This window comes from Helianthus annuus, chromosome 3 (genome assembly GCF_002127325.2).
Source record: "Helianthus annuus cultivar XRQ/B chromosome 3, HanXRQr2.0-SUNRISE, whole genome shotgun sequence".
NCBI lineage: Eukaryota > Viridiplantae > Streptophyta > Magnoliopsida > Asterales > Asteraceae > Helianthus > Helianthus annuus.
The window spans coordinates 157,691,978-157,711,078 of record NC_035435.2 but is presented as its reverse complement, the minus strand read 5'-3'; the positions used below and the strand labels follow the sequence as shown (position 1 = coordinate 157,711,078).

Here is a 19,101-nt window from a genome sequence, read left to right as displayed (position 1 = left end):
TAAAGGGAACAACACTTTAACTTTAATGGCTACTCCCATACTTATCTGCTACTCCCATGACAACCAACGAATCTCTCTCAACCTCCTAGCAACCATCGTGCTCCCCTCTTGGTGACCGTTGTCCTTACGTTGTTTCTCTCAAGTTTTGAAGGGCCTTTTTATGGTTAGGGTTGTAAACGAGACGTGTCAAGCTCGAAATCAACTCTTTTTAAACTCCATGTCTGAATCCTGAGCTTGGCATATGAGTAATTTTTCAAATTCGTGTTGTACATATATAACTATTAATTATTTAAATTATATACATTGATAACTACTTGAATATATTCTTATAATTCTAAGTTATATACATATAACAAAGCATGTTATATGATCACAATAATATATATGATAAAATATTTCTTAAATTTTAATAAGCTTGTTAGGCGTCTAAGGCTAGTTACACGCGATATGCAAAACTTGAGTTCAAACTCGTATTTGAAATAAGTTTTATTCTAACCTGAATTGGTTTTTGTTTGGTACGTTTTTAAGTTTCAACAAATCGATTTCAAATAACTCTAGTTGTCGTCATAAAACCAATCTATAGGTTCATCATTTATTTATTTTTAATTTTGACCATAAAGTACATGTCTTAATCACTGGTCAAATGCAAATTAGAATTAATTTTGACGTAAACGACAGTCGTTAAAAAGTATAATATGTATTGTAGTGCAATGGCAATGGTCCACTTCTACGAAATTCAACGGGTCTTTTTTATAATATTTTGTAAAAGTGAAGAGAAGATACACAAAAAATAAAAATAATATATATTTCGTATACGTGGGGCAAGGAGAAGGAAGGTGCGAGTGGCGGCAGTAGTAACAAGAAAGCAGTACACGGAATTGGGCAGCTAATTGCAAGCTGGAAGATATGACAACAAAACTGCTCCCTCCCTACTCATTGTCACACTCTTCAACAACCAACTATAATAAATAAATCAATTCTTTTTTTTTTTTAAGGTTTTCTAATTGGTTGTGATTTTTTTTAACGGACAACAAATCCTTTAAATAGACTACTGGTGAAATTCATCACATTGAGATACACTCGTCTCTGAATCGGGGAAAACCCTCACCTAGGTTCGAAACCCGTGAACACTCGCCCGAATGCACGACAGTGCGATGAGGTAATTAAAACCCGCTCAATTGAAGGATCGAACTAGCGATCTCTACCTATTTGCCTAGTCTCACATCATCACCAGGTGCCGCAGAAAATAATACGGAGGGTAGGAATCGAACTTGGGTCCCTTAGAACTAGGGAGGTTCAAAAAAATCCGGATCCGAAACCGAATCCGAAATATCCGAAAATCCGTATCCGAAATATCCGAAAATTCGGATATCCGAAAATCGGATAATCCGAAAATTCGGATTCGAATATCGATTTTGAAAATTTTCAGATATTTCGGATATCCGATATCCGAAATACTATATAATATTATTTTTTTATTATTAATTATATATACAAAATTTCCTTGAAAACCCTTATTCCCACATTACCAGTTCCACGCCTCCATTACCCCATTCCCATCTTGGCTTCTCATTCAAATCTATGAGTTGACAGTCCAAGTTCGACAGTCCATGATTCTACATCTGCGTTTAATACTTCAATGATTATGTTTTTCAGCAAGAAAAAGTTTTTGCTTATTTAGACTGGAAGGTATGGGGGCCGGCTGATGCCCGGCTAGGCCCGGCGCCGGACCCTCACACCGCCCCCCTGGGCTCGGCTCGGCACAACCGGCCACCCACAGCCGGGGTCGGACCACTTTCTTCTCTTGCCTCTCACATATACCTATACATACACACATATATATACATAAAGGGGTTCATCCCCCACCCCCCTAGGTCCAACCCCTCCAAGCCACTCCTACGTGGCGCCTACGTGTCGGCTCATCCCCTCCAAGCCCATCCTCTCCATACCCTTTAGTCTTATTTTGTCAAGTTTCTCTCACTTACCACTTCACCACCACATTATTAGGGGCGTTAAACGGGTCGTATTCGTATGTTGGCGGGTATAATCAGACATGAAACCGAACCCGAACCCGAAAATGGTGTCAAATACCTAAACCCTAACACGACCCGAATATTTGCGGGTTGACCCGAACATGACCTGTTTGACCCGAATTTTTTATTTTTTTTAAATTAAATTTTACAACAAAAAAAAAAATACAGATGTATATAAAGACTTACATTTCATTTATAAAATCTTATGTTAAGTTTTCTTTTAAGTTATAGTTATCGCATAAAATACCCAACTAATTTAACTTATACATAAAAATATATTTTGAAAAAATAAGATATGATATAAATTGGTTAAACGGGTCAACCAGACGGGTTTAACTCGAACCTGGCCCGTTTAGCTAAACGAGTTCGCGGGTTCAACTTGTAACTTACCCGAACCCGATTAGACTAAACTCAAACACGCGAATTTTATGTTAGGTTCGTGTCAGGTTTTTGAGTGTTGTGTCAGAGATTTCCACCCCTAGTTATTATTACCAATATGGATTTTGTGTTTTATATACTTTTTTTTCTTTCTATTTTAGCACTTATTTAAGTTTATTTTCACACACACAAATAAAATTTTAAAATATACATATCAAATAAGTAACTTTTTTTAACGGCCAACGAGAAATTTATTGAATCAAGCTAGTGGGGAACTAGCTAGCATACACCCGGTACAAAAGTTTACATTGAACAAATTCACCAACCTATTCTAGACATATTGAAATTGAACCCACACCAAACATTCCAATCCAAGGTTGGTTTTTTTCTTTCGCCTTGACCCATAATAGACTTAGGGCCTTTATGTCATCCAAAACCGTTTGCACCAAGCATTGCTTGTGGTTGAATATCGTCTCATTCCGGACCTTCCAAATGCACCATACCGAAGTAAGGCATATCAAATAAGTACTAACAAATATTATGAGACCTCAGTAAAAGAACAATCAAAATCATTATTTGTGTGTGCATGTACGTTAAGACGCGTCAAAATGATTGACATGAAGCAAAATAGTCAAATGCATGGTCCTATAAAATAATGGGCCACTCAAGTGTCTATTCCCATGTTAACTTATATAATAAACTTAGTACACTTATCTTTTGACGCGGAAATGGTTTTAGGCAGATATCATCTAATATCATATTCGTCTTAAACTTGTGAAATGTTTTTAAAACTAATCACGCATTCACCGTGTACCTAAAATATCATCTCAAATTTGTGAAATCTTTTTATAATCAATCACATATTCTCCCTGTAATATCCATTCTAGAATGATTTAGACTTCGAATCATTCATGAGATTAAGATTCTTATATCGTCCTTTTTTTTAACTTTTAATACCAAACTCTTCCAAAACGTCTTTTAATAATAATCAATGCCTACTAGCAATCAAAAGAATGTAAATATTAACTGATAAATAAATTAAAAGAATATAAATATAAATTGATAAAGTCAAGCTTACATTAAGAGATAGATACAATAGGACATTAACCATTAATAACAATAAATTTCCAAAAGATTATTATAAGTAAATGATGATCCTTATTAATATGAAGATCACCAAAAGAATAAATTAAATAATTAATCCACAAAATTCATTAAACTCCCATGTGGAACTTGAGCACCAAAAATTCAGCAGAAGCTCCAAAGAGGAATGTCGTAAACATCTTCGTCAACAACATCTTGAATCCCCAAAGAACACAAAGGATCAAACATTGATTCATCGTACATTATATCATCATACATAGGCACTTCCGAGTCACACCAAGACCACAGTTGATCATACGCGGGGGCCGCGTAATCATAACAATCACTAGCCACCATCATTTCATCAACAACTACGGGACTTGTTGGTAAAAACAAATTAGATGATGAACTAGATGAACCCGTGACAGTGGTACTAATACTGGTACTGGTACTGATGTCAATGTCAGTATCATCAGTGGCGGCAGTGGCTGCAGCTTCTGTAACAGCTGCAGTGGCAGCCGCCACTCTCTGGATTGATTTAGGGGACATAGCCGTGTCATAGTAGTTAATAAGGTGGTGGTAATGATGATGTGGGAAGTTGAGATTGGCTGATGGTCCTTTGAGGCATATAAGGGCGGCGTCGTAGGCTCGGGCTGCGGCCTCGGGTGTGGAATGTGAGCCTAACCATATTCGTGTTTTTTGATTTGGTGCGCGGATTTCGGATACCCATGAGCCCCAGCTTCTCATTCGTACTCCTTTATACTTCTTTTTGGTTAAGTGAGGATTGTTGTTGGAGTCTTTGTTGTTCATTGGATGGTTGAATGGTGAAATAAGTGATGGTGAAGGAGTCAAATAGAGCATGTTGTGGTTTTATAGTGTGCGAATGAGAACTGAAATGGATGACAGGAGATAACTTTTGTATTCAAATGCTTGAAATGACCATTTTATCCTTGATGAAAATGAGTTCAACTGTTTTTGTTATTGCATATACACCCTTCAAGTATTTGTTGTTTGTCTTTCATATTCATAAACTTATTTGTATGATATGTTGCATACAGGTTACGCCTCTAATCTAATTCGGCGTGAAATTTGTTTGTTTATGTTTGTTGTTTAATACGAATGAACATGTACCAAAGTTTTTATCATCTGGTTCCATGAATACATTTCTTGGTTTGAATGTTTGCTAACGAACGCCTGTTAATTTATGTTGTTTATATTGAAACATCCGGTCATTTTTCTATCGAGTTGTCTGAAGAGAAAGCTTCTTATACATTTTTTTGGGGGCCGGGGGGGGGGGGGGGGGGGGAGGGGGTTCTTTTTCATCTACATCTATCTTGATGAGCCGTCTATCGAATCATTGCGATTGAAATTCGATCTCGAAGATATCTTCGGAAAGTGGGTCTTTATGATACTTATCGAGAATCAAACTTATTTAAATGTTCCCGCTATTCTCTGTTTAGTTAAAAAAGTTTACGTATTCTTTTAGATTTATACAATATATTCTAGTAATAGTAGTTGGCCCTAGATGAATCAACCATCAACCCAATCAAACCTTAAAACCAAGCCTTGGGTTATCTACTAATGAACGAACAAGAATAATTTCATTTTCTCATTTAAGCTCTTATAGAGAGGGAAAGAGCGGAAAAGCGGGTTTTACGTCAACAGTTCTTCCTCGTTCCGACAAAGAGTGTATTTCCTTATTATTTTTTATTTCTTCACGAACACACATGACTAAGTACAAAAAAATCGAACATGAGTGGTGAAGTGAACTACGTGAACAAATAAGTTGAAAGATTTAGTCAAAGCAGATAATTTTAATAACACGAAGGGCTGAATAGTAAATATCGTATGAACATAGAAAATGGATTGTAGCAAGTCCTACATTAGAAAAAAGAATCCATTGAAAGGTTTAGACACAACTTAGAAGTTTCCTAAGCCAGATAAGAGAAACAACTAGTGTTTAAACAGTGTTCTTTTCTAGTAAAGGGGCATACCTACTAATTAACCAATTAAACAAACATGTTAGTGTCTACTTTTATAACGTATATCAACGTCACATCATCTTAAATTATAGAGATCTCATGATCTCATCTACATTCACAAGATACATAAAACAATTTTTGAGTACGTGTTTTATACAAGTGTATAATCGTATATAACCAAGTACAAAATCTAGACACACCGGCAGACATTACATGGAATGAACTCTCATGTCTTCTTTACATTCGGGAACAGGGGCGGAATTAGGGCTGTGCAATGGTTCAGAACCAAGATCGAACCGGAACCGTTTAATGCTAAATAGAAGAACCGGAACCAAACTGTATTTTAATGGTTTCAGTTCGATTCGGAACCGGGTTAAACGGTTCCCGCGTTAACGGTTCTCGCCGGAACCGGTTTTCAATTAAATACTAAAACTAACAACAAAATAAAAACAATAAAAACAATTAAACTATTTAAAACATTTGCAACATCCAAAATTCAAACCAATCAAAGTAAAAGTAGTAACAACAATGTAAAAAATACAATTAACTAATTATTTAACCATCACAAAAACTTCATTCAAACATTATGTAAAAACTATTATCATATTCTTTAATCCTAGAAACATTTGTTTAAATATACTATTTAAATAAATTAATAAGGTTTTTTAATATATTATTTAAATTTTAAACCCAAACCGGTTCAAGAGGTTCTTAAACGGTTTCGTCGGTTATAACCGGAATCGAATTGGGAACCGTTTTCTCCCAAATTTAAGAACCGGAACCGGACCCGAAATACAACAATATGGTTCGGATCTAGCGGTTCCAGTTTGGTTCCCCGGTTCTGACGGTTCTAGACCATAAATTGCTCAACCCTAGGCGGAACTAGAGAGAGGTCAAGAGGGTCCACTGATGACTGACCCAGTGACCCCAGCCACGGGACTTTGTTTGATTTTTATTTTTTACGTATAAAATCTAAGATTATTTTTATAAAATCTAAGATTTTTCTAAAATAAAAGATGTTTTGGACCCTTTAGAAAATATACTCGTACAGTACTAGTTCGATCAAGGTTCATGAATAAACAATTATGATTGGGCCATTGGCTTCATATTTGTTTTTTTTTTTTAATAATAGAATCCTCCGTACCATTGTAAACAAGAGCCAGCTGTTGGTGTTCTGGCTTTCTATAGTATGGACCGTGTTGTTGCCCATCCTTTTCATCTGATCCCCAATGACTAACATGTCATCTTGTTTTTCAACCATTAGTATTTCTATTTTCTACCCTAAACTTTCAATAAATTCACTTTCACTCTACCATTTGTGTAGCCTTCCTTTTCAACTGTTCGATTCTTTCATATTATTGATACAAGGACATGTGAAGAACTTTGCAGTTTCTCTTCAGTTTGTAGATCTGTGAACTGTTTCATCCACTTTCAACTGATTATCTTCAAGCAATTGATTGTTATGGGTTGTATTCTTACGATTTACGTAGGCATGTAGCATTAACTGTTTGGTGTTTAAATCCAGCAAAATGAGATATAGAAGTATTTAAAGATATGTTAGTTTGCCGTTGAGAAAAAAACTAACCATTCATTAATGCGATCGGGTCAAGCAGGACCACTAACATGACTTTTTTTTTTTAACAAGTTAGCCATTGATCCAAATTTCTAATGAATTGACAATGACATGGTGCGATTTTGAATCACGTGCCATACAAATATTTAAGTTTGCATAGATTAGTATAAAAAATATAAATATTATGTTTTTCAGAAATATAATTTTTATTTGCTTTTAAAGGTATTATTAGAAATAAAATATCAAGCATATGGTTAACTTTTGTTTTTAATGCTTTTAAAGGTATTATTAGAAATAAAATATCAAGCATATGGTTATTTTTTGTTTTTAATTTATTTCTCTTAACTTTTTTGGCACAAGTTAGTACCAGGGTCTAAGGGTGAAGAATCCAAAACCGAAGAAATCAAACTGAAATTAATTGAAAATCGAATTAACCAAAAACCAGTTATCAGTTTGTTTTTGTACCCTCGGTTAATCGAAATTAACCGAGCTGAAACAAACCATGCACATTTTCATATAATCTAGTTTTTGTACCTCAGTTTCATGTGTTTCATGTTTTATGCATTTATTTCATGTATTTATAACTCCATTTCATTTGTTTCTAAACAAAAATTTTAGTACAATTTTGATTTTGGTTATTAACAAGAATTAAGCGAACCAAACAAAAAAAATTGTTTATTTGTAATGTGAGTTATAAAAGTTTTAAAAATAAACAAAAACGGTTGCTTATTGAGTTTATTTGTACGTTTTATATTATTTTAGAGTTTTTTAGGAATTTAAAAAACAACAGGAATATACTAGTTTTTTTTTAAACCGGTTTATATTAACCTAGAGGTTAATACCGATTATGGTTTGTTAATACTAGTTATGGTTTTTAAACATAAAAAAAACTGGTTAATAACCAAACCGGTTAGAGCTAACTTTTTTTTTTTTTTTTTTTTTTTTTTGAAAATCAACCATTGGTTTGATTAACTGAACCGGTTACTAAAATTAACCGAAATGTGCACCTCTCTAAGTGATGGTTGTGTTTCTTGTGGGCTTGTGGTCCTGTGGACTTGTGGTGGTTTTATTCACTTTAGGCTTTTTGGGCTAACAGGCTTCATGATCTTTGATATCTGTGGTAAAGACTTGTTCCATAACTGATGGCTTCTTATTCCATTATTATTGGGCCCAATAGCAAAAGCTCATAAAAGCCCAACTCTTCCTAAACAATTGGTTGATTTCCAAATCTAACAAGGTAAATATAATTTACTTACCAACGACAATTCAAATGATCAAACTAATGGGGGTGTGGCTCGGTGGTCTATTGGCAAAGACAACTTTTAAACACTTGGATGTAGGAAGAGGAGGTCTTAGGTTCAAGTCTCACATACGACAGGAATAAAAAGAAATCCGCCGTTAAAAAAAGAAGAAGAAATCAACGACATTGACTACCTCTATTTAATCTCGTACCCTCTGGTTCCGCTCAACTTGTGACTTTTATTTAAATACTATTTCAGTTCACATCCGATTTCAGCTATTGATTATGGTAATGGGTTGTAGGATTTTGTCGCTTCATCGTTAGGTATGATTATTAGATTTGTGTTTCGTGTATTTCAAATATATCTTCGTAAAAGTTAAAATATAATGTATAAGTTACATGAATAATTATATTTGAACCGGAATTTTTATGTGGTTCCATACAACCTTTTTGTTAAGCGTTACAATCTCGTAACATATATGATATCTATTTTTAACGACAAATTCGGATCACTGGCGGACCACTAGAGTAATGCCACCAGCGAAACCACCCAATCATATCCATCTCCATTAAACAATAATGTCTATACACCAATTCAGGAGAAAACCCAATAAATTTAAGACATACCCCTTTGTCGGAATCAAACTCAGGACTTAATGATCCCTAAGCCTTATCCTACGCCAAAGATGCCACTATAGGCTATAATGTCATGGGCAGATATGATATCTATTATTTTGACCTTTAAATTCATATTTGATAAATGCATTGTTTGTGTATAAATTTTAATGTCTTTAAATACATGATAAGTGACTATATTTTTAGAAACGGTTATTTTTAGATTAAATAGAGTAAAACCCAGTTAATACTATAAATGAATAGTCGTTAAAAATACGATAATACAAAACAGCCTTTTTCTTGAGTCTTGGCAATGACAGAGACATGAATACTAAAAAACCATGTTCTTTTTGTTTGGTTTTGCAAGTTTGTTATGAAACTCTAGTTGGAATGGAAACCATGCAACTACTATATGCCTATATCCATCTAGTAAAGTTTGTTAAAAAAAACTAACGTGTTAAGACAAACTATTAAATGTAGGGTCTTTTTTTTTCTAAGTGGACATGCGTAGTCGAGCGCCATAGGGGCACTAACCAAGTCATAGCGCCCAATGGTACCGGGAACACCGCCACATAAAGACTATTGATTAAAAAAGCATTGTTATTTATTTTTTTTTTTTGATTTTTTGAAAGGCACATTTGAATCACTGACGGACCATTGAGTATTATCGTGTCATCAGCGGAACCAACCCATCATATTATCTCCATACAAAAGGAAACCCATTAAATATGAGAAAAAAAATCCTTTGTGGTTTTTCGAACCCGGGACCTAATGGTCCATAAACCTTATCTTACTCTAAAATATCACTAGGCTATAATGCCATGGACAAAAGTACCATTTAAAAATAAACATTGTTATAGCTAGTGTCTTCACATGCTATTGAGTTAAGACATGAATTTATAATTGGGTATGTAACTAAGATAGCCAATAATAATTTCATTGTCATCCTTACTCTTAACTCGGACCATTTTAAAGTCGTACTAGGTTAGAACCCCGTGTATTACACGGGTTGAATAAATGTAATTTTATATATTAAGGGCATGTTTGGCTAAGCTTATTAGAGTTAAAAAGGACTTTTGGGAAAATGACTTTTTAAAAATAGTGTTTGAATTAGCTTATGGGGTGGGAAAAGTCAATAAATCAATAAGTTATTTTTTAAAAAGTGTTTGGCTTTGCTTATTGATTTAAAATGACTAAAATGGACATTCTTTCATAAGGGGGTGTTAAAAAATAAGGGGTATATTGGTAGTTTGTTGTTTGAAAAGCTATAAGCTGATCAAGAAGTCACAATCTCTTAACTTTTCAAAAACTTCTTTTCCTTCATATCAAAAAGTCATTTTAAAAAACACTTTTCAATTTGTCAAACACTATAAACTCCTTATTGACTTTTTGATAAGTCAATAAGCCAATAAGTTAGTTTGAAAAGCTTAGCCAAACATGCACTAAATAATAAAAAAAGTTATATATTTGAGAAACCCGTGTATTGTAACGGTTGAGTTAATTTAATTCTATATATTAAATAATGAAAAAGTTACATTTTTAAGAACATCATGTGTTATACGGGTTGAGCACATGTAATTTTATATACCAAACAATAAAAAGTTATATCTTTATAAACCCTATGTATTATATGGATTGAATAAATCTAATTTTATACACTACATAATAAAAATTTATATTTTTTAAAAACCTCGTGTATTACACGAGTTGCATAAATGTAATTTTGTGTAGTAATATCTCTAAAAAAACTAACGGATATACTCGATATACGATAAATGGGGTGATTGTGGTAATGGTTCTTATAAATGTCACGTAAACATATTGATTACCGTATTTGAGTTGAGAATTGAACACGGAAATAAAAGTATAGAACCAATAAACATTGATTAATATTTTTGTTTACCCGTTATAAACATTTTTTAAATAGGTTCTATTCTTAACTACTTTAGTTTAATAAAATAAATAAATAAAATTTTGTTCCCCCCCCCCCGCTAGAAATTACGATTTTACACCAATTTATTATTTTATACCCACTTTAAAATTATGGTTTTGCCCCCATTTTAAAATTACGTCTTTGCCCCCGGTTTAAAATAAAATTATGCTTTTGCCACCAGCTAAAAGTTACGATTTTCCCCTCGGTTCAAAATTAAGATATCACCCTCAATTCAAAATTACGTTTTTGTCTCAAGTACAAAATAAAAATATGGTTTTCCTCTAGCTAAAAGTTAGGATTTTACCTTCGGGATAAAAATTTTGATTTTTCCCCCAAGTAAAAAACAAAAATATGACTTTGCCCACAGCTAAAAATCGTGTTAAGTAGTTGCATAACACTCTTTTTACTTTTTCTTTCTAGCAAAACTATAGTACTATTTTTTTAGTTAGTTGAGAATTATTTGGTCATCGCCCCGTAACGCAAACGGGGTATCACCTAATTGTATATAACATTTGTAATTGTTAACACTGTTTTATATAATATTGTATGGCCTACAATTAATTTGGAATTTTGTGTAACTTAATTAATATTTTATTTTTTTTCGGTTTCGAGAAGATAAAAGTAAATACGCAATTCCTCACCCATAATTGTATATTATAATGCAATATATATCGTAACTTGTTTTTTATTTTTTATTGTATTATATTAATTATCTGTAAGAGATGACCTTATATAATGACAAGTGTTCCTAAAGTGGTTTCTTTTATTATATAGTATAGATACGTGTACCACAAAATTTTATTTCCCAAGTTTTTTAAAGTTAATATGCACATTTTTATCAAATTTGATTTTTGTTATATATAATTGAGTAAATTGTCAAAATTGTCCTTGAGGTTTGGGCATTTTTGTCATTTTCATCCAAAACAACTTTTTTTTACCATATAGTCCTTCACTTTTGGGATTTTTTGTCATTTTCATCCAAACGTCTAATTTGCTTTATTTTTTCTGTCAAACATTTGGATGAAAATGACAAAAAAAATCTCAAATCTCAAGGACGATTTTGGCAAAAAAAAAAAAAAAAAAGCCAGAAGTTTGGATGAAAATGGCAAAAAATCCCAAAATTGAAGGATTTTATGGTAAAAAAAATTGTTTTGGATGAACATGACAAACATGCCCAAATCTCAGGAACGATTTTGACAATTTACTCTATCTAATTTAAAAACTTTTTATATTTCTATAACTTTCAATATTAAAATGTAACATTATAAAATCTCTCTTAAGTTTATGTTAAATAGGGATGGCAAAAATACCCGAGCACAGTGGGTATACCCGAAGCGCAACGGGTATGAGACCGGATATGAGATTAGTTTTAAAAAAATTAGCGGTTATGGGGCGGTATGAGATTAGATGATATCCGACCCGATTACCCGAACCCATATACCCGTTTATCTGAAATATATAACCGAATCATATTCATATACCCTAAAATTTTATATTTTTATTTTCACTTTAACATTTGTATATTAGTGATTTATTTTCGTGTATGTGTTTTTTAACCCAAACTGAAATTTTAATTGTTGAGCTAAAATAACTTATTCACTGCTACTTTTAATAAAAACTAAAACTAATATTAGCTGACACCAAAATCGACTGCTCGATGGATTCTGGAATTGTTGAAGAAAGCTTACTCACTAATTCACTGCTATTTTTATTCTAAATGGCTACATGTGAATGAAATACAATAAAAGAGTAGCCATCAAAGAAATATAGTAAAAATGATATTTAATAGTAAAAAAGAAATTACAACGATATTTTTTAATAAACTAATGGGTATACCCGATACCTATATGTATGTCTGATACCCGGTGGGTAATTACCTGATAAATACCCAACGGGTATTGGGCCAGGTATGGGACACGATTTTACAACCAGGTATGGGATTGGGATTACTAATACCCGGCCCAAATCCGACCAATTGCCTGTCGATGGGTATATTTAAAAAAATGAATATTGGATTTTAGTAACAAATATTCGTTGTTGGCCGTCAAAAGTCTCAACTTTAAAAATAACCACTGACAGTTCCAACTATTAGGATATTGGCCTCTAATGGACCATGACTTACAGAACCCTAACGCCCTTAGGGGCTGTTTGGTAACATCTGAATGGTTAAGTGCTGAACCAGTAAGAGGTCTGAACCATTAAGTGCTGAACCAGTAAGAGGTCTGAACCATTAAGAGCCTGTATAATGCTTAACCGTTCAGAGGCAAATGTCTGGCCAATTCAGATTAGAGGTCTTAACCATTCAGACTCTGTATAAATCTTAACCATTCAGAGGCAAATGTCTAAACCATTCAGACATCTGCTCGTGAAACAAACAGTCTAAACCATTAAGTGTTGAACCAATAAGAGGTCTGAACCATTAAGAGCCTCATTAAGAGGTAAACAAACAACCCCTTAGTCTCCAGTCGCCGAAAAAAACGTTTTTGAAAAATAACTAAAGATAGATTTAAACTTTAAATTCCAATATAATACAACTTTTTTTTTGAAAGGTGTGAATTATTCGCGAATGTCGGGAGGTCTAGCATACGTTGTCTTAACCGGGTCCACGATATAGAGCTCCCGTGCACAATAGATCCCCAATTTAAACCCCTCAATGAGAAACCCCTATCACGCAGATTCGAACTTGAGACCTGAAAGAGAAAACTCACCCGAACTTATCATAGATGAAACTTAAATACCCATAACTACCATTAGAGGAGGAGTGGTGATGGTTTAATATAATACAACTATACAAGGTTCAAACAAGCGTGATTATTTGTATCCAATCATTAAACTTGACGTGAGAGAAATATAAAAGTAAATAAAAATATAAAAAAGCTTGAAAGATAATATTGTTAATTAGGGCGAGGTGGGTTAGTAGCACACTAGCACTTGTTCACATTGTTTTCAGCACCATTTTTTTCTGTTTTGGTAGTCAAACTTTTAATATTATTACCTTTAACACTTTTAAATGTAGCAGTAATAAAGTTGGAATGTACGGTGCACCTTTATATAATTATATTGTATTTCTAACTTTTTTTTCTTATTTAATATCTATCAATTTAAAAAAAAATAAGTAACAAATATAACATGTATATTTAGGTCGTTAGGAGGTTTTAACTTTACGTTTCTTTTAAGATTTATGAATGATAGTAATAGGTTGTGGGTGAAGTCTTAATGACTATTCATGGTGTACACCACCACTAGGCGCCCCCACTGATCCGTTACATAACCAACTTAAGAGAGGTAAATCAAGTGTCCTAAAGTAAATTGGGTTATTTCGAAGGTTTGATCACTAGAACTTTACAAAACATTCTCATCTCCTTACCACTTGAGCACTATCGTGGAACAAAAGTGAAGGGATTGGATCATGGAAGGTTTAACTATGCACTTCTTCAAAAGTGGTGTTGGAGATTTGTGAATAATGGTGATTTGTTGTGGGTGAAGCCTTAACAATTATTCATGAGATGAAGATGAGGGTTTCCTATTCGTGGAAATGGTGTTTGCAAAAGAATTATGTAATCTTTTGTTATACTTCATGATACAAGTACTATTCCTTTTAAGGATTTGAAATGGAGATCGTATTTCTCTTGGTTAGGAAAATGGGTGGGTAACGTTATTTTGGCTTCTCGATTTCATCGATTATTCACGCTTGATATTTGATAAATATTGTGTTGTTAGTCAAAGATTGTGGATCACTGGGAATAAGTAGAGCTGACACCGACATCTTTGGGATCTCGGGAGGAATCTCAGTTTCGTGAGTGGCACGATATTCTTAACCATGTTACTCTTTATTTGGCTCAAGATAAATGAGTGTGGTGTTTGCAATGGATGGAATAGTTTATGGTTAGGTGGGTGAGATATATTATTGATTATTGATCATTCTAGGACGTCACAAACTAGATGGAATACGAAAGGTTCATATTTTGGTTTAGTGTATGTTGATTAATCGGTTAACTACTTGGGTCATTTTTAAGTTTTGGTGGTTGATACTGAGATTTTAGACTAGCCACATTCACAACCCAACCCAACCCAACCCAACCCAACACAACCCAACCTTTAATATAAAACTAATTTCTCTCTCTTTCACCTACACAACCCAACCTAACCCAACCCAACTTAATTTTTGACAGACATTGACAACCTAACCCAACCTACATAAAGTGTATTTAAATCATATTTATATTAAATAAATATTTTTTTAAACGAACTCTGTTTTTAATAAAATTTATACCGACATGTTCACAAAAAAAAATTAAGAAATACAGTGCATTTAGTTTTATTTTTAAGTTTAAATAAGATAAGTTTATTTAGTTAATTTATTCATTAGGGGAAAAAGTACTTTAGATTGATAAATGAAAAAGAAATAAAAAATAATGAACCAACCAAAGTTGGACAAGTGGCAAAAAAATATAAGCACATTTAAAATTCTTGGGTCATGACCTAGGTCGTCGTTTAAACGACCAGGTTGCCAACTTTATTTTCTTTTTTATTTTATTTATTATATTGAAACAAATACATCTTTAACATGTGGCAACCCAATTTATATTAGGTTGCTAATTTAAGTAGTCTTAAAACGAGATGGTTTCCAGTCCAACAATAAAGGGAAAAAGTGTTTGATGATATTGTCATTTCCTCTTTCTTCGGCTCCAACAATAAAGGAAAAAAATCAGGTTCTTGGGACTCTTTATCCCCTTTCTTTTTTACTTGGTAATAAAAAAATTTATCTGGTGTGATTTTTTGTGTATGTGCATTGGTTATTCCTTATAAGTGAAGAATATAATTAGAAGGGATACGAGGAGATGGAGGCACATGATTTCAACTACATGGGATGGTGAGTTCATAAAGTAAATTTATGTATAAAGGGGTGTGTATGTTATTTATACTATTTATAATAACAGATTATGAGCTAATGTAAATCTGCCTATGTGTCAACTTCTAAGGTATGCCACATGTCAATCATGATGTCATAATTCCGGTTTACAATTTACAACCACAAATAATCTATAAATCAGATATATTTATTTTTATTAGAATTAATTAATGGTTTTTTTATGCGGGCCAATTTAAAATTCAAAATTTAAACAACTGATTCATAAAAACCTCTCTCTAAAATTCAAAATTAGAGCTTCACTTTCAGAAATCAATCCATTTCTCTCTGATGGAGTTAGTTCCCCTGTTCACTCCACCCTCTCTGCTTCTCTACCGCAACCCCTCAATGCCGCCGTGCTCCGCTGCTGCCGGCATCTGATTGCCGTATGTATAGCCGTACACTTATCATCGATTCAGGTCACAATGTCATCTACGACCCGTGATTTTCAACTACTCAAAACAAAAACAACAAGATTGATTATCGTTCTCTAGGGTTTTCATTATTCCAATCATTTTAATGGCTAAATTTTCAATATCTTTTGCAGGTGTCTTCTTTATTCTTTGGTTCAACCCATGTGCACAACTCACTATCACTTATTCTTTTCATTTGTGGATTTCTGCCTTTGACATAGGTATGTAGAACTAATTTTCTTGCAATTTGATTATAATATGTTCGATAATTACATTATCTGTTTGTGGTTTCTCTTCATATGTTTGCTTTAGACTTAGTTTTAAGGACAAGCACAAGTTCAAAAACACCTAAATTTATAACTACTAAATTTAGTGAAGTGGATGTTGATTTATAATTTTAATTAACCAAGTGGATACGATAAGGAAGACAAAGCAGCTAGAGCTTATGAATTAGCAGCCCTCAAGTATTGGGGTCCCACCACCACCACAAACTATCCGGTAGTAATCTTTATCTTATATGACTTGAATTAATTGAAAGTAAGGATGGGCTTGCTAAAAGCTTATACACCGACTCTGATCATATTTTATATAAATTTGGATGATTTAGGTTTGCAACTATGAGAAAGAGCTTGAAGAAATGAACAACATGACTAGGCAAGAATTTGTTGCTTCACTTAGAAGGTATATATAAGTTGTGTCGGTTTCACTTTGTGAATTAAGTGCAATTGTGAGTGCATTAGGTTATATATAGATAGTGTCTAATTAACCTTTAAATTTGTAGGAAAAGCAGTGGTTTTTGTAGACTAGCCTCAATTTATAGAGGTGTGACAAGGTAACAAATGTTAGTTATCATATAGCCGGATGTTCACCGTCCAGTTCGTCAAGTTTTTGTCAAAAATATGGATTAAACTGCTAATAATGTTTTAGATTAAGAAAACCGAACTGACCAGGTTGGTAATTGGTTGGGCTGCCAATCACTATCACAATGCAGTATACTCTCATTTTAATGGCTAAATTTTCAATATCTTTTGCAGGTGTCCTCTTTATTCTTTGGTTCAACCCATGTGCACAACTCACTATCACTTATTCTTTTCATTTGTGGATTTCTGCCTTTGACATAGGTACGTAGAACTAATTTTCTTGCAATTTGATTATAATATGTTCGATAATTACATTATCTGTTTGTGGACTTAGTTTTAAGGACGAGCACAAGCCCAAAAACACCTAAATTTATAATTACTAAATTCCTTAAACAAGTGTATATTTTCTACTTTATTTAATTTTTCTGCAGCTTCTATTTGTCTTGGTATACCGAATTACATTGTTGGAATTGAACCTTAACAGAGGAACAGTTGACTAAGGCCAAAACCGGTTCAGAGCAGTGGAACCAGAATAATCAGTTGTTAGGCTTCAGACTTTCCCCTTGACAGTGGTTCAAACAACTGCTGATCTATAATTCTGATTTGTTTTATCCACTGCTTAGCACAACAGCTGATGTGAAGACTAAAAGAATGCCAAATACTGAGTACTGCTCTTCGAACTATTGGCTTCAGTCAAGCATTGCTGAGAAGACCAAAGCCTTGCTTGAAATAAAGCAGTGGAATAAAGAAACAGTTGTTTACTTTGTCTTATTGTAATAGGATCAGTTATTAGATAACAATGGATGTATAGATCAGTTCTTAGAGTTAGTTGTTAGATGTCACGTTCATGGTGACGTCAGCCAAGATGCTTTAGTGGTTTGACATGCTCTATAAATGGACCAGTACTCTGTATTGTTTCACTTGATGGACTGACTGTGTTTATCTCCTCTGATCCAATCCTTTCTTCTTGTGTGATCGACCAAGTAGCATCAGGCTGAGGGGAAGTTTTAGTTTGTAAGCATGCAATGTAATCTTTTGATTTGATTACAAATCTTTCGATTAATGAAAAGCATGTGTTTATCAAAACTATTTTCCTCCTTGATTGTGTTTACAAAGTTTATGTTCATTTCCGCTGCATAAATCATTGAATCATATTCATTCATTCTTTATCTATTACAAAAAACACAATAAATTTAACAATCAATTCATCTATTACAAAAAACACAATTATGACGACATCTGAGCAGCAGATGTACAAAATAGATGTTAAAGCTCATCTACTGATATACCAACACTTGCTTTTCAAATTAAACTTCAAATCCACTAAAAGACAGAAAGTTGGGTAGTGTCATATAAGAGGAGCTTCAACAGTTCAGGGAAAACAAGTTTGATAACTTGCACACTTACCAAAGGATGAGAATCTTTTGGGCAAAAAGTGGACCCTCAAAAACATTGTATATGTTGGAGTATAGTTGTCAAGATTTATACTCATCAAACTAAGCACAAACAGCAGATGTTTCGACAACCACTGTTTTGAAGAAGACTATGTTGCTGCTGCATATTGAGAAAATCAAAGTCTGTCGTAACCACTGATTGGTTCAAACATCTGTTGGTTTGTAGCTATCTAGTGTTGAAAGTCAACCTCTGTTCCATCATTTTCATTGTTTTCCACTATTACCAAACTTCAGTGCTTTAAACCACTGACACAGCTATCCACTGATAGTTAAAGTCACCCACTGTCCTCATTTTCATTTGTAATCCACTGATATTCATCCATCAGTGGTTTCCTTAACAACTGTCTTCCATTATCCTTTATTTTATCAGAGGTTGGCATATGGTCAGTTCTTATCCGTCAGATCTTTTTAACCGTTGCCACGTCAGCAATCACCTTTTCCCTATAAAACCCTGATCAAAAACCCCAAACAGGGGTTTTACTGTCGATTCGAATTCACAAAAAAACTGTTCTCAAAGCAGTTTCCATCTTCTTATCTCAAATTCATTCTTCGATTTTCTTCATCAAAATGACGAAATCAAAATCAAAATCATCATCATCTTCCAAAGAGGTTGCTCAAACGGCCGCTG

General features: G+C 33.5%; 2 protein-coding genes across 2 annotated transcripts; one reads left to right on the top strand and one right to left on the bottom strand.

Annotated features, from left to right (window-relative positions):
- Positions 1-3,445: 3,445 nt before the first annotated feature.
- Positions 3,446-4,356, bottom strand: LOC110930231 (ethylene-responsive transcription factor ERF014). Its single transcript, XM_022173497.2, has one exon. It carries the CDS (start codon positions 4,353-4,355, stop codon positions 3,660-3,662), a length of 696 nt encoding a protein of 231 aa, XP_022029189.1. The 5' UTR covers position 4,356; the 3' UTR covers positions 3,446-3,659.
- An 11,322-nt stretch (positions 4,357-15,678) lies between these two features.
- Positions 15,679-17,275, top strand: LOC110932311 (AP2-like ethylene-responsive transcription factor AIL5). Its single transcript, XM_022175654.1, has 5 exons — positions 15,679-15,710; positions 16,570-16,657; positions 16,767-16,840; positions 16,941-16,991; positions 17,194-17,275. The coding sequence occupies exons 1-5, from the start codon at positions 15,679-15,681 to the stop codon at positions 17,273-17,275; spliced, it is 327 nt and encodes a 108-aa protein (XP_022031346.1).
- Positions 17,276-19,101: the final 1,826 nt, after the last annotated feature.

What these genes read in the sequence shown, in the direction of transcription:
- LOC110930231 (XM_022173497.2), bottom strand. Translation starts at nt 4,355, where the DNA reads ATGCTCTATTTGACTCCTTCACCATCACTTATTTCACCATTCAACCAT.
- LOC110932311 (XM_022175654.1), top strand. Translation starts at nt 15,679, where the DNA reads ATGGAGGCACATGATTTCAACTACATGGGATG. An exon ending in CCACCACCACAAACTATCCG is followed by an intron (nt 16,658 to 16,766) that starts GTAGTAATCTTT and finishes TGGATGATTTAG; the next exon opens with GTTTGCAACTATGAGAAAGA. An exon ending in ATTTATAGAGGTGTGACAAG is followed by an intron (nt 16,992 to 17,193) that starts GTAACAAATGTT and finishes TATCTTTTGCAG; the next exon opens with GTGTCCTCTTTATTCTTTGG.